Source organism: Sus scrofa, chromosome 18 (assembly GCF_054392235.1).
Source record: "Sus scrofa isolate SSC_HxYL_T2T_F1_AM1 chromosome 18, Sscrofa_HxYL_maternal_Yorkshire_Landrace_v2.0, whole genome shotgun sequence".
Taxonomy (NCBI): domain Eukaryota; kingdom Metazoa; phylum Chordata; class Mammalia; order Artiodactyla; family Suidae; genus Sus; species Sus scrofa.
Genome location: NC_139400.1, coordinates 56,027,113 through 56,042,895, shown reverse-complemented (window position 1 = coordinate 56,042,895; position 15,783 = coordinate 56,027,113). Strand labels below are relative to the sequence as shown.

Sequence of the window (15,783 nt, the reverse complement as noted above, 5' to 3'; positions counted from 1 at the left end):
GAAGTGAAACAGACCTCAGTTGGACTCATTTGTTAGGTCCTGTTTCTTCACAATATTCTTTGTGAGCTCAGTTCTCATGTATAAAAATGAACATAACGGGAATGGTTAAAATAGCATTAAATGTTAAAGTAGGTGAAGTTATCATAACAATAAATAATAATTATTAAGCTGGGGATGGGACCCAAAAAGGATCAGGACAGTATAGTGCAGGGATGTCTAGTTAGGGCTGTTGCCCCCACCCCGGCACATCTAGCAGCGTCTGGAGATACTTTTAGCTGTCACATTTGCAGAGTGGTGCTGCGGGCATCCAGTGGGTAGAGGCTGTGGGTGCTGATGGTCGTCCTATGATGCATGGGGCGGCCACCCACAGCAAAGGACCATCCAGCCCCCGTGTCAACAGTGCTGACCTTGGTCTAGTGAAGGGACCCACGTGTGTTGTGTGTTTCATATAACAAGGAAGTGGGCCTGAGGAGAGCCCGGGCAGACCCATTAGACTGTGTGGTTGCGGCGGTGTGCCCAGAGGAGAAACTACATTTCCCAGCTTCGCTTGCAGAGGGGGGCAGCCAGGGACTTGAAAGAGGAAGTTCGGGATGAGGCCTCTTTGTTTTTGCTGCAGTGATGGCCTGGTGGGAGCCATGTGCTTAGGAGATGGAGCAGAAACCTGAGAAGTCTGGACCCTTCCTGACTGGAATTCCCACATCGGCCCAGAACTGCTTCCTTCCAGACAGTTTTTATGGGGCGGCGTGGCGGGGGGGGAGCCTCTCTTGGTTAAAATGGTGGTATTTAAGTTTCCTGTAAGATTCAGCAGCATCCAAGTTTAATCAGGGTGTTGAAGGATTCTGATAGATACAAAAGAGGCCTCAGAGCTGAAGGAATCAGCACAAACAAAGGCAAAGAAATGCGATGTGCTTGTTCCTGCTACCGTCACAGATTCCTCGGTCCCCCATCTCATTGTAACAAAGCCTTGAAACGGGCGGACGTTTTACAAATTGGTTAAAGTGCAAGTACATTTTCACCAAGGGGGAGAGGACTCACGTGCGTGCAGGTGAAAAAGAGGGCCCAGCTCGCTCTGGGATAGTTCTTATCCCCACAGTGCGCCTCGTGGAGACCCAGTCTGATCCCCTGATTGGGATCTTATCTGCGTGGGGAACAGGGTGTGTGGTGGCCCGGGTGAGAATGGGTGACACTCCTTCTCTGGCAGGGCGTGCGCGGCCCAGGCTCCCAATGAGACGTGGCCAGAGGCTTTGGGGTTTAATCTCCTTGAAGGGGACTTGAGGCCTGAAACCTTTCTAGGGAGTGACATGTAGTTTGGCAGGCTTAGTCAATAACATGCTAAGGTGCATAGGAAGCGTCAAGTAAGGTTTGTAGGAAGATCTTCAGGAAGAAAACGTGCAAACAGGAAACCCACACGTGAAGTAAGTAGAGGTCGGTGCTCTCCCCTTTCATGACTGTTTCATCTTGTTGGTCACACCTAGTGAACACTGACCTTTCATTTTTCCTTCTGAGAAGTTGGCCCCAGAACCAGCATATGTATTTTTTTCTTTTTATATTCCTCAAGGTCACTGTCGTAGTATGCTGTGTGAAATGTGGGCTTGAGATCACATGGAATTGTCTTCCCTGAAGGTCACTGATGTGTAGAGCAGGTGTCCTTTCCAAGCTCCCCCTGGAGCCCCATACTCCTCTCACCTTTCCAGGCTGGCCGAGGTTTAGGTGAGGGCCAATCCAAATGGAATTTTCTTGAAGAAGGGACATACTGGAAGAGGAGGAGGGGCAGAGAATGGAATATTTGGTGGGGTGAGCCCGGGAAGCGCACGGAGGAGAAGAGCACAGTTACCGCCTGGCTTCTGTTTTCTGCGGCTGTAACAAGCCAGTGTTTGGAGGAAGGTCAGGCTAAGACACTTGAGCGATTCTGATTGTTTTGGCATTGTGCTCTCAGCACTTAAATGGCCAGAGAACAATATTCATTTATAAGTTAAATGGTTATGTTAATTTAAAACCATTCTAGAAGTGAAGCTCTTCCACTGCAGGAATTCTTAAACTCTGTGGGCCACACACTCCCCAGAGAGTTTACCCAAGAACCCTGAACTCTCTCCTCAGAAAACATACATTTATGTGTAATGATGCAGAGAAAACATCATTTTTAGCAGCTGTAAGGATTCTTTGTAAGTAGAGGTTCATCTTTATTGCAAAAGATGCCAAAGTGAAGTTTTAATCAAAACACCAAAATCTGACAGATGTAAAATTCCAAAGCCAGATCACCAATTTGCAGACTTTTTGAAGGGAGTGGTTGGTAAGTGGTTCCACCAGTCCTTAATTTTCTCACCCATTTGGAAACCATAAAAGGTTAAGATTGGTGTTTATGAAGAGATTTCTTTGGAGAGCATTGTTACCCTGCCCTGAATGCCCCCACCCATGCCCACCTGCTGGGGGTTACCGAGTCCAGTACCGTTCAGCAGGTAGGGGCTTCCCTGTGATGGGGAAATGTGTTCCTTGTGGGCTGAGTGAAATAAGAAACTGGTGCTCGGAGTTCCTGTCGTGGCACAGCAGAAATGAATCTGACTAGGAACCATGAGGTTGCAGGTTTAGATCCCTGGCCTCACTCAGTGGGTTAAGGATCTGGCATTGCCCTGAGCTGTGGTGTAGGTCACAGGTGCGGCTTGGATCTGGCATTTCTGTGGCTGTGGCATAGGCTGGCAGCTGCAGCTCCAGTTCGAACCCTAGCCTGGGAACTTCCATATGTTGCAGGTGTGGTCCTAAAAAGCAAAAATAAATAAAAAATGAATAAATAAATAAATGAAAATAAAAAAATTGTAAAAAAAAAAAATCAAACAAATCCCAAACTGGTATTCAACTCTAGGCCCCAAAACTAAGGAGTTGGGGGGCAGCAAGATAGAGGAGGCATGTTGGGATCACACCCAGGATGAAGGGCGAGCCACGGGTGACTAGGTACAAGCTACAGGAAGGGGAAATTTGCAGACGCTGAGTCCTACCTATAGGACTTCTGGGAGAGAAGTGGACCTGTGTGGAATGGGTGCCAGGGTCCAAGGGTGAGGGCTGAGGCCAGCATGGGACCCAGAGTTACCATGGGAGACAGAAGGGTTGCAGGGAGAGCGCCCAATCACGGTGGGCGGTATTATCCTCTGGGTGCCAAGGGTGACTCGGTCCACCCTGGCAAGAACTGTCCTGTTCCTTGGCTCTCATCTCCAGTTCTCTTCCATCCCAGCAGAGTCCAGCAAAGCAGACAGAGCGAGGAAGTGGTTGAGGCTGGAAATGAGAACGGAAGTTGATCTCATTCCTGTCCCCCAGCTCAGACCTCACATGGGGACAGCGGAGCATGAATGCATGAATGCAGGTTGAAAGGTTGACAATGCAATTGAGACTGCCTTTTGACTTAGGCCCAAGAGCCACTTAAGAGGAGCAGTGAAATTTGTGGCAGCTGCTCAAGTTTCCATCCAGGGCCAGGGGAGGATTTGTGCATGTCCCCTTCCCCAGTTTTCACATTTTAAAGGGGGTAGTGTGACACACACACAAACGTGCATTTTGACCATATGCTCCATGGGGTGTGTAGTTACATGTTTCACCCACCGCGGGGTGTAAGCAGACCTCCCAGGGCTGTGTGACAGCCTGGCCCTTGGGTTTCATGTAGAAAAGGAAAGCTGCTCTGATTAATAAACAGAGGGAGGCCGTTGGGAGAGTAGGTGGAGAAGGCAGCAGACTGAGATGAGGGGAGCAGGATGGGCAACATCACTTGTGGGGCCCACTGCAAGATGAAAAATGCAGGACTCCTGCATTATTAAGAATTTCAGGACAACAACAGTAAAGCATTTAACCAAATGTGGGGCCCTGTGCAGCCGCACGGGTCACATGCCCATAAAGCCACCCTGGTGAGCATCAGAGATCAGAAAAGGAGGGGGACCCTGCTGGGGGTCCAGTTAAAGAGAGCCCTGGGGGAAGAGGCTTGCCTAGTCAAGACTTTTTCAGTGACATGATGTGCAGTGTGAGCGCCCCCTCTAGACTCCACAAGTCCTCGGAGAGCACAGACTTTCTATGCGATTGGATTGTTCGTGGAAGCTGGTGACGGGCTGAAACAGGGTCAGCCATGTGGGTATGGGCACAGCAGACACTGGTTATTCCCCTAACATTTTCCATGCATCTCAAAGGTTTAGGTAAAGAACCCATGTTCTCTGATGAGAAGTCTCCTCATGTGAAGTCACATCCAGGGACTGAGTGGCCTTTTGTTTATTTGTGCCGCAGGATATTGCACACTTCGCTTTGCTCAGGATGGGTAACCAGGGACCAAATCGGGAAGTACAGATGTGCTAGACACTTGACATTATAATGGAATCCGGGGATGGGGGGGCGGACCCCCCTTCAGGGTTTACAAAGAGGTGGCAGAGCCACATCAGTCCCTGCCTTGGCCCATGCCAAGCTTCCTAGAAAATCGCTCACACAGAGTGGGGTCATGAAGGCAGTACCGTTTCTGATGGGTAGTTTATGAATAGGCAATAGGCTTACTGATCCGCCTCTGCCCCTCCTAAGCAGGGCGGAGAGGGTTGGAGACAAATGGGGGCGGGTGGATGCTGAGAAGGTGGCTACCTTGAGCCTTTCTTACTGGCAGTCGAGGCCATGGGGAGGAGAGATGAGACCGGGGTGGTTGGAAGAGACCAAGGAGGGCTGTGCACGTCCTTGTAGTGCTTCCCAAGAGCTCGCTTTGTAGAAGTAGCAACATTATATCGAGAGGATGAGACAGGTACTCTTGATTCCCCACCCCACCCTGCCCATCCCCCTTCCTCAGCCACCTCAGCACCCTGGATAGAGTAGGAGAGGAGACTGCTTTCCAGAGGCCCACAGATTTCCCTTCCACCACCTTACTTTGAGGGTAAGAAAGGGAAGGAAGAGAGAAAGCAACCTTGCCCCTTTCTCACTTCTCCTCCTTCCAGCCCCCAACCCTGCCAGCAGTGGGGCAGGAGGAGCTTTGCTCTACATGACTGAGTCTTTTTTTTTTTTTTTTTTTTGCTTTTAAGGACCACACCTGCAGCATATGGAGGTTCCCAGACTTCGGGTGGCATTGGAGCTGCAGCTGCTGGCCTACGCCACAGCCATAGCAACGCGGCATCTGAGCTGTATCTGCGACCTGCACCACAGTTCATGGAAATGCCAGATCCTTAACCCATTGAGTGAGGCCAGGGATTGAACCCGCATCCTCATGGATACTAGTCGGGTTTGTTACCCTTGAGCTGTGACAGGAACTCCTTGATTGAGTCTTTTAATATCAAGAAGTGACCGAGGAAGTTTTAGAGTCTGTCCAGGGGATTGTTAAGGGATCTCTACCCAGCAGGGAAAGGAGATTCAACATGGGCCAGCTCGGGGCAAGATGGGAGACAATTAACACCATTTCTGGTTTGTACCCTAAGGAGTTGAGATTGTTCAATAAACTGATTAATACTTGATTAAGAACTTTTTATTCTCTGGCTAGAGTTGAATCACTGTGCTTTTGTGTTGCAGTATATTGTGTTTATAAACTTAGTTTTAAGAGTGATTAGATTTTCTCTGCAAGTTGAAAACTTTATTAAATATTAAGTGAGGAGAAAAGAGACACACCAGAAGGCAAATTTACAGATATAGATGGAAGAGACACTTAAAGAGATCCAATACCTGTCTACTTCTTTTCTCTCTCTTAAAATTTTTTTTCAATCTATCATAGATTCACCAAAAGTTGATGCAATGGAAAAATGGGTGTATAAAAATGTTTATAAATGATTTATTACTCATGTTCACTTATTTGTCAAAGATGTTAGTCTGTTAAATTATTGAACATTCATTATAAAATTTGCCAAGCTTACTCCTTTATTTAATTTTTTACTTAAGTGTAACTGTGTTCATTGGAGAGTGATGTGGCTTAAATCAATCTCTTTCTCCCCTTCTCCCCATTACTAGAGGCTTCTTTTCTTTTTCTTTTTTTTTTAAACTTTTATTGTAGTATAGTTGATTTACAATATTGTGACAATTTCTGCTATACAACTGAGTCAGTTATACATGTATACACATCCTACTAGATAGAGACTTCTTAAGTGCTCTTTTTATTTAGACAAAATTATTTAATCTTTATCATTACAATATTCTTTACATTTTTAAAGAACTTTCAAGATGTTAGCTGTACTGAGAAGGAAAAATTGCTATCAATGAAAACCTATTAAAAAAGCACAGTGGCTTCATTGACTGCTATGTTCACCACTGAGTTGCTTGCAGATAACTGGCTGCAGTTTTGCATTGTCTTTAGGGACAGGCTCTGGAGTTCTTATTTTTCTTGTTTCACTTCTGCATCATCTATTTTCTTGAATCCGGTCTCCTAAAATGTAAGCAGTGCAAAATGTTCTCATCCATCACAACAATAGCATGTGAAAGCATAAAAATGCAAGCCATGATCCTAATTGCCTAATTATACCTGAGTTGAATTGTGTTGCACTTGAAATGAGTGAAATATTGATGGGATCCTGAATTTGTAATGGGCACTTAGAATGACAAACTTAGCATTTGTCATAGTCTCTCTCCCTCATCATCGCCCCCCTCCCAGCATCTGATTAGTTGCCAGAGTCTACCTGTATAATATCTCAGGACCTCAGCAGAAACGTCAGTGATTCTCCTTTTCCTGATGAATAGCATCCGGAATCTTCGGTGGCCCTGAATGCCCGTACTCTCAGCTCTCACCCTGTCCTTCTCGCCTTCTTTCCTCTCCTCTCTGTGTACCATTTGGTCTCACTGAACTGAGCCCCAGCTTTTCTTGGCTCCCCTTGCTTTAGTACCTTTGCTCAGACTCCTCTCTTTGCCTGAAAATATCCTCTCTCCTTTCTCTAGTCTCTGAATGTTCAAAATAGAGCCACCTTTCAAAAAGTCCAACTCATGAATCAGCCCTGGGTCCCCACATGAAAAAACATCCTTTTTTTTTGAACCTCTGTAGGATCTTATTAGTGTCTCTCATATCATTTCATTTATCCTATCAAGTGTTGAGGGCTTTTGATAGACCCAGTTGAGACACAGTTCTAGGCATTAGGGATATGGCAAGGGACAAAAATTAGGGGATTTATAGAACTGAAATTCTAGCAAAGGGGATGGACCATAAATATATATGTCAGATGAAGAAAAGTATATGATTAAAAATAAGCCAGGAGTGCTCTGAGACAGTCTCACTGATAACATGTCACAGCTTGCCTCCTTATTTTCTTCAGGTCTTAACTAAAGTGTCATGTTCACTTCATATAAAAATTTTTTTAACAAATGCTCTACACTAGAAAACAATAGGTAGGTAGCTTATTAATCTATTTTTTGGCTATCCCATGGCATATGGAATTCGTGGGCCAGGGATCGGATCTGAGCAGCAGTTGTGACCTAAGCCACCCCTGCGGCAATGCTGGATCCTTGACCCACTGTGCCAGGCTAGGGATTGAACCTGCATCCCAGCGATCTGAAGACACCACTGATTCCAGTGTGCTGCAGCAGGAACTCCAGCTTATTAATTTTTTGAACCTCTTATGGTAGCTTGCACACTGATTCTTACATAATAAATAATAAATATCAAGGAGTTCCTGTCGTGGTGTAGCGGAAACAAATCCGACTAGGAGCCATGAAGTTTTGGGTTCGATCCCTGTCCTCGCTCAGTAGGTTAAGGATCCGGTGTTGCCGTGAGTTGTGGTGTAGGTCACAGACGCCGCTCAGATCCTGCGTTGCTGTGGCTGTGGTGTTGGCGCGTTGCTGTGGCTGTGGTGTTGGCCAGTAGCTGTGGCTCCGATTATGCTCTTATCCTGGGAACCTCCATATGCCATGGGTGTAGCCCTAAAAAGCAAAAATAATACAAATAAATACCAATACAAAGAATGCTTATGATAATAGGAATTATTTATAAAATGAGATTCAAAAAGAGAAAAAAAATGTTTGATTTAAAGTTGAGGAAGACAGTCTTCTGAATCTGAGACCAGGGTGTTTGAGATGGTGCCTTTTGTATTTGCAGACATCTCCCTCATATGAGACCTCTGTATTAGAGCGGTCACATGTTGGACAATGTCATAGGCATGAATTCCCAATTTTGTCATTTCCTGTTACTCCGTAGTATGTGGCTGTGGAGTAATGAAATGGATATCCATTTATGGAAGCTCTCTCTCTCTCTCTCTCTCTTTTTTTTTTAAAGAGAGAACTTTTTCTTTTTGGCCCCCCTCTTGCAGCAGCTTGATATGGGAATCTCAGTTCCCAGACCAGGGATGGAACCTGGGGCTCAGTGGTGCAAGTGTGGAGGCCTAACCACTGGACCAGACTCCCTATGTCTTGTCTTTTTACCTATAGTCTTGTTTCTAATTAACCTTCTGTATTTCTCAGTTTATAGGTATTTATTTCTTGTGTCTTTTCCTTTTTCCTTCTGAGAAACTTAACTTTCTTAGAAACTTCTTTTGAAAAGATGTAAACCTTTTTAAAGTTTTTGGATTAGCTCTACATGCATTTTAATTGGTGTCCAAATATTTACCTTAGGTTCTTTTGATCAGGTTTCTGGATTTCTTGGGGCTGGCGGGTGATGGAGTAAAGTAACCCTTTGGCAGATGGTGAACGCGTGGATTGTTGGAGCAAAGCACCCAGTGCCTTGGTGATGCTTCTAGCTTTTGTTCTCCCAAACCTTTGGGGCAGATTGGGAACCCATCTTGACATGCTGTCTTCTGTGTTTCTTCCAAACCTCAGAGGCAGGCTGGCTATTGCCCCAGGGCTGCTCTCTTCTTCCATGGTCCTCCCAAATCTCAGTGGCAGGTTGGCTGCCAAGGGTGGCATTTTGTTGACCACAGGTGTACTCATCTTAATGACATTTTTTGGACCCCAATCTTTTAATTCTTCAAAATTGAGACTTCTTTGTTTTTCCCATTTAGAATCTCTTCTAGGCTATAATTAGAAATGACCATTAAGGTAATTTATTGTCTTTATAAGCAATAGATTTGAACCACAAATTAATTCCAGACTTTAATCTGTAGAATTGTTAAAGCTATAAACAAAGTTTGTGTTTTCGTGTGCAGAATTTTTTAAATAAATAATTTGTGTTAAGCTTCTTAAAGCAGTCTAGTTTCTCTGTCCCTAGACTACTGTAAGAGAACTATAAAATATTAATAAAAATATATAGTGAATCCAGCAATGTGTTTGAGCAGCAGGAATACAATGAAGTATTGAAATGAGGTGAAGGTTTATTTTACTGCAGTTATTCTTCAGTTTTTTATTCATGTTTATGAAATCTTTCATGTCTTTTTATAATTTGCTTTTAGAGATGTCTCCCACTGTCTTTCCATGTCTCTTCCCCCAGCTCTTTAAAAACCCAAGTGCTGGGCATGTAAAAGCAGGGAAGCTAGCCAGGTTTTGGGGTACAGTTGGAGGAAGCACCATTGAATTTCTTTTTAGCTTGCTCATATTCAGGGTTCCACATTAAAAGCATTTCTCAAGAAACTATATTTTTGTTATTATGTAAATTATATTAATAAAACACCAGTTGGTTTGTGGGTTATTACACCAGTAATATACCAACTTTAAAGGAACTACTTAAAATACAGCAAATCTTTAATTAGACTTAGTTTTACCATGCAAGTTGGCCCATGTGGAGATTTTTTTTTTTTTTTTTTTTTTTTTTTTTTTTTTTTTTTGTCTTTTGCCATTTGTTGGGCCGCTCCTGCGGCATATGGAAGTTCCCAGGCTAGGGGTCTAATCGGAGCTGTGACACCAGCCTACGCCAGAGCCACAGCAACGCGGGATCCGAGCCGCGTCTGCGACCTACACCACAGCTCACGGCAACGCCAGATCGTTAACCCACTGAGCAAGGGCAGGGACCGAACCCGCAACCTCATGGTTCCTAGTCGGATTCGTTAACCACTGCGCCACGACGGGAACTCCGAGATTTTTAAATAATTGTTTTCTGATTGTAAAACATAATATCTACTCATTTCAGCAAATTTGGAAATTATATAAAAACATAAAGAAAATTAAAATAAATGATCTGGAGTTCCCATGTGGCTCAGTGGTTAACAAATCTGACTAGGGACCATGAGGTTGCGGGTTCGATCCCTAGCCTTGCTCAGTGGGTGGAGGATCCGGCATTGCCGTGAGCTGTGGTGTAGGTTGCAGACGCGGCTTGGATCCCGAGTTGCTGTGGCTCTGGTGTAGGTGGGCAGCTACAGCTCCGATTAGATCCCTAGCCTGGGAACCTCCATATGCCATGGGAGTGGCCCAAGAAAATGGCAAAAAGACCAAAATAAAATAAAATAAAATAAAATAACGTGATCTTCCACCATCTAGGGATAAAGATTTTGCTTAGATATAGAAAGACACTTCAAATGTCCAACTGAAATGTACCCAGTACTTCCTTCTTCACCTGTTTATTACAACTGTGCACTCTGAGTCAATTGAAAATGAAGACAAATACCATATGATATCACTTAAATCTGGAATCTAATATATGGCACAAATGAACCTTTCCGCAGAAAAGAAACTCATAGACTTGGAGAACAGACTTGTGGTTGCCAAGGGGGAGGGGAGGAAGTGGGATGGGCTTAGTCTGGGGTTAATAGATGCAAACTATTGTATTTGGAGTGAATAAACAATGAGATCCTGCTGTATAGTACAGGGAACTATATCCAGTCATTTGCGATGGAACATGATGGAAATGTGAGAAAAAGAATATTTATATTCTTTATATATATATGAGAAAAGTCATGTATATATATGACTGGGTGACTTTGCTGTACAGTGGAAATTGACAGAACACTAAACCAACTATAATGGAAAAAATAAAAATAAAAAATAAAATTGTTAATGTACCTTACACTTGCTAAATATCATACTCTGCACTCAAATGGTCATTAGAGGCCAGGCTGTTTGCTGTTGTGCTTCAAAATACATGTTACATCAGTTCACTGTCATAGGAAGGCTGAAATTTGACAAAAACCAAAACACAAACTTACTCCTTACTCTTTACAGAAGCATTAGACTCAGGACAAATATTAAATAGTTGATGCCAGGCACGTTAGATAGAGTTAAAAAAAGACTTACCTCGGAATATGTGTCATAATTTTTTTTGCTGTGAAGACTGGACAGCACTAATTCATCTGTACAAAAGATGTTGGATGTTAACAAGCTTGAAGCGGCTAAGGTCCATAAAACGAATCGTTTGGATGAAATAATTTCCATGTTGTCCAAAACCTAGAATTAAGTTTCTGTGTGCAGCTGATGTCTGCAAGAAGGGAAATTGTGGTCTTATACTGTTTGAAAACAAAGGGGAGTTTGCTTTCACAGTGAGATCCATCCCCGTGTTTAAGCACTAACCTTAATTAGCGTTTAACTGAGAAATGTATGTAAGGAACGTGAGTAATACATTCTCGGAAGATGGCAACACTGCTGCTTGCAAATTCATTAACTTTGAAAATAATTTGCTTCATTATCAAGGAGCATTTAATTAGGTAAGTTTGGGGCCATCGTAAGATTCCAAACAAGCAGAATGCTTCCTCTCTCTGAGCTCAAACAAAAAAGTAGTTGGTTTTTGGTGGTTGCGTCAGTTCTTGGGAGAAGGGGAAAAAAATTATTCAATACATGCTACTAGCTATGTTAAAAATTTTCTTTTCCCCCACACAAAAGAGTTAGGCATAGTATTTTTAAAATGTCAAACAAAATTAAGAATGTGAAAAGAATTCCACATCACACAAGACCCAAATAAAATGACATTAATTAACTTTTTGTAAAATGCTGTTTGGTTATGAAAAAGCTTCAGGAGTAAATGTCAGCTGTAACGTGAAGGGCGTGTGGAAGACTGTGCGATCGGCGTTTTGACAAACTGGCTGTCTCCCGAGAAGCTGGAAGCAGTTCAAGGCCCTTTTGTATTTGCCCTGTGGGCTTTATTTGGCAAAAGTGTATAAATCACCGGGATTTTATTTCTGTGACGATGCCACATCCTACCTTGCCCCTCAACCCCCTTAAGAACCCTAGCAGAGGACTGCTAAATCACACGCATGCTAATTTTGCCGCTCCCCTGGCCCATGTTATTTAGGTAATCTCGCACTGCCACGGGCATACTGACATCGAGGCATGAGCAAAGAATCTACAGAAATAAATGCTTATTTACTGAAATGCCAAAGCAAGTCTCTTTCGGAGCGGCTGTCGTATTCGTAAAGGCCGGCCTTATCACTAGACTGCCTGGGTTCTGGAGAAATCATTACTCGTTCCCACCTGTCCATGCAACCCTCTCAGGAGAAAAGGACCTTACATTGGTCAGTTTCAAATATTCCAGCTTATTCTAGATGTAGGCACTCAGCGGGGGATTCAAAAAGAGCGATCATAAAATTGCATCTTTCGTGTCAAGAACTGTACTACCTCTAGCTTCTCCCACCAACCTACCACAATTTGAGGTATGAGAAGGGAAGACGTGAAACCCTTTCTCTGCAGTAATGACCTCAGCATAGATCAGAAAGCTGAGAAACAGTTTGGGCAAACTCTTGGCTACCCCAAGGTCACACTAGCCTGCAGCCTCCCTTAAGGCAGTGGACCTCATTGGTCACATTTGTTTCCGACTGTGGTGGCCAAGCATCCCCACAGTAGGAGGCAGTTCATAGTCCAGTATTAATGTTGTAATGCTGTTATTGGATTATTTGGGTTTAATTTCCCTGAGGACTTAATATATTTCTCTTCCAAATTGCTCCTTTGCAAACTGCTGATGGAACTATGGAACTTCCTTTTTTTTTTTTTTTTTTTTTTTTGTGGTCGGTAGATCCAAACTTTTGAGAAATGGGTGAAGCAAGGAGCAAGTTATGTTGGCTGAGTTTACACCCTGGAAAAAAGTGGACGTGATCAGCCTGGTCCTCTTTTAAAACAGGCTTGTATGTAGTTTTTCCAAACGTTAGCAATTCACCAGTTTTCAGTGCTTCCTTGGGGTTCTGGGCCGTCAATTAGTTTTTCTGACTGCGGTCAGTATCCAGAGCTGATATGACTAATTACTCCCTTGCCTCAACCAGGTTTAAACTTCCAAGTTTGGAGTCTAATTAGAGTTCTAATCGTATTCATATAGGGCTTGGCTCTTTTCCACCATATCTCCAGTTAGCTTTGAAAATGTTAGCAGAGGAGTTCCTGTTGTGGCTCAGTGGAAACGAATCTGACTAGCATCCATGAGGATTCAGGTTTGATCTTTGGTCTTGCTCAGTGGGTTAAGGATCCAGCATTGCCATGAGCTGTGGTGTAGGTCACAGACGAGGCTCGGATCTAGCGTGGATGCGGCTTTGGTGTAGGCCAGCGGCTACAGCTCCAATTTGACTCCTAGCCTGGGAACTTCCATGTGCTGCAGTGGCAGCCCTAAAAAGACCAAAAAAAAAAAAAAAAAAGAAAGAAAATGTTAACAGATATGAAACAACATTACCTAACATACATATACGAGATCACCATAATTCTTTTTATGAAATGGGCTACCATATACATAGTATGTTTAGGGATTCTCGATGGGACATGTGAGCGCATAAAAGAAATCTATCTCCCGGACATGTGGCATTTATACAGAAGCTTGTTTACTAAGATTATAGAGAGCTTAAGGCTACTCCCTTCTAAGCTTTTCTCTCCATCCTGGATACTTCTCCTGAGTTTTCAAAACCCTGGATACCCAGCTTCCAACCACACAGTGCAGTTGGGATGTCTCACAAGTATTTCAAGTCCAGTATGTCCAGAATGGAATTTATCTGTTCAGTACTTCTCTCTCCTTCTGTTTCTCATTTCAATGAATAGTTACGGTATTGGTCAGGGTTCAGTAAGAAGGCAAAACAATAATCTGAATAGGAAATGGTTAATACAGGGAATTATTAATTATAATGGGATTAACTATGAAGAGGTAAATAATAGTGAGGGCCACGGAGAGGATGCAAGGAAGGATGGATTGACTGCAGTTCAAGCTGTACTGGAGACTGTGGCACAGTTTTCGACAACTGGCTCAGTTAGGGCCATCCATCCCTTTATCCAAGCTAAAGTCTCTGGTGAGATCCTTGACTCTTTCCTCCCCTTTTTTCCCACATCCCTTTCTACAGATAATGAACAACTGGGTTGTTTCTAGTTTTGAGCTATTGCGACCAGTAATAATGGCCAGTATTTTTTTTTTTTTTTGACCATTTATCATGTGCCAGGGACTGTTCTGAGCACTTTGTGAGTTAACTTTTTTAATCTTTCATAATAATCCCATTATTGTTCCTGCTCTACAGAAAGGGAAACTAAAGTGTGGAAAGGATAAGCAACTTTGGAACCAAAGTGGCAGATCCAAGTAGTCGGAGCCCTTACCCACTGTGCCGCTCTGCCCAGTCAACTCTGTTCTCTGCTGACTTCTAAGCGACCCTTCCGTCTCGTCCCTTCTGCACAGCCCCATTACTCAGTTCATCCCTTTCTCTTGTCTAGACCTTCATCTTGGTCCTCTCCAGTTGTCTTCCACCATACCATCGGAAAAATTGTTTTACAATACAAGGTATTTATGACTTCTTCCTTAAAACGTACCAGTGGTTGCCCACTGCCCTTGGAATCCCTTCGCCCGCTCTTCAGCGTTATCTCTCCCCACTCCCCACCAACTCAGTTTTTTGACAAACTTCTCTCTGTTTTTCCAAATGGACGCGCTTTCTCTTGCCTCTAGGCTTCTGCCCATGATTTCCCTATGCATGGAGTATGGATCTATTCCCCTCTCTCCTTTTGACAGCAGTTTATTGTTTGGGTCTCAGCTGAGGCATCATATGTTGTGAGAAGTCTCTCCTGACTTCGTGCTCCAGGCAGTGTCGCATGGTTTACTGACTGTGGCTCCTCGCCCTGACTTGCCCTGTTTCCTTGTTCCCTCTTCCCCTGCTCTGTGCAGTGCGTGAGGACTTTGCTTGTGCAGATCCTAATTCCTATTGTCTATCTCACAGATGCTCAGGAAACTTTATTTCTAGATGAATGATTAACATGTTTATTAGTGTTGGGGCAAGGAGTTAAAACCGAAGTTGCTTGTTCATTATTTTTCCTGGTTTGGGCCTCTGGCCAGAGTTTTCTCTTTACTGAGATGTTTACGTTTTTAGAACTTAAGTTTGTGGGCTAATCCTGAAATCACAGCATCTGAACGTTCTCTCGTTGAGGATTCACATCTAAGGCTTTCTCAGAACGAGGCTGTTCCATGGGCAGTCAGGTATAAGTAGGCTGACTGTGAGTTTAGGTTTATTCTGTTGTAGTAGAGTATCCAGCTTGATAAGTTCAGTGTGTCCTGATGGATCCTGCCGCGTTGATGCCCCCAAACACCAGGAAGGGTGTGAAAGGGGCTGCACAGCCCCAAGGAGAGGGTCCTGACGCGGGTCTCTTTGTGAGTCTGTCTACTGGCTGAGCACAGAAGAGGGTGCTGCGATTGCCCACCAGCCGCACCCTCCCCTCAGGCAGGCAGGCAGAGTGGGGACAGGTCATTTCCATCAATCAGGAGCTGAGCTACCTTGAGTTCGGTCTCAGACTTTGTAAGGCGCTGGTTTATCTGGACTTCCGATAAAACATTTCAAATAAGAGGTTGCTTTTTGTGCTGTGGGTTGTATGTTTTTGTTTACCTCTTTATCTAGAGGTAAATAAAAACATAATGATCCAGGACCCCTGAGGCCATGGTGAGGTCTGTCAAAGAGGTGATACATTTTGACATCCAGGGGAACCTCATTATAGAACCCTTCTCTTTACTGTCAGCCTAGCCATTTACTTCCCGAGCACTTGTCTTTTTTACACTGTTTATATCTACCTTTCCTTCTAAGC

General features: G+C 43.8%; 2 protein-coding genes across 2 annotated transcripts in view; one reads left to right on the top strand and one right to left on the bottom strand.

The window, feature by feature from the left end:
• The window catches only part of LOC110257556 (uncharacterized), an 83,603-nt gene that overhangs the window by 24,258 nt on the left and 43,562 nt on the right, over positions 1 to 15,783 (top strand). The gene's annotated exons all lie outside the window — the stretch shown is intronic.
• Positions 6,168 to 11,267, bottom strand: NPVF (neuropeptide VF precursor). The gene is given in 4 exon segments (XM_013985789.3): positions 6,168 to 6,342; positions 6,345 to 6,349; positions 8,513 to 8,916; positions 11,065 to 11,267. Coding segments are annotated over 4 exon segments (591 nt in total). The 5' UTR covers positions 11,203 to 11,267; the 3' UTR covers positions 6,168 to 6,298.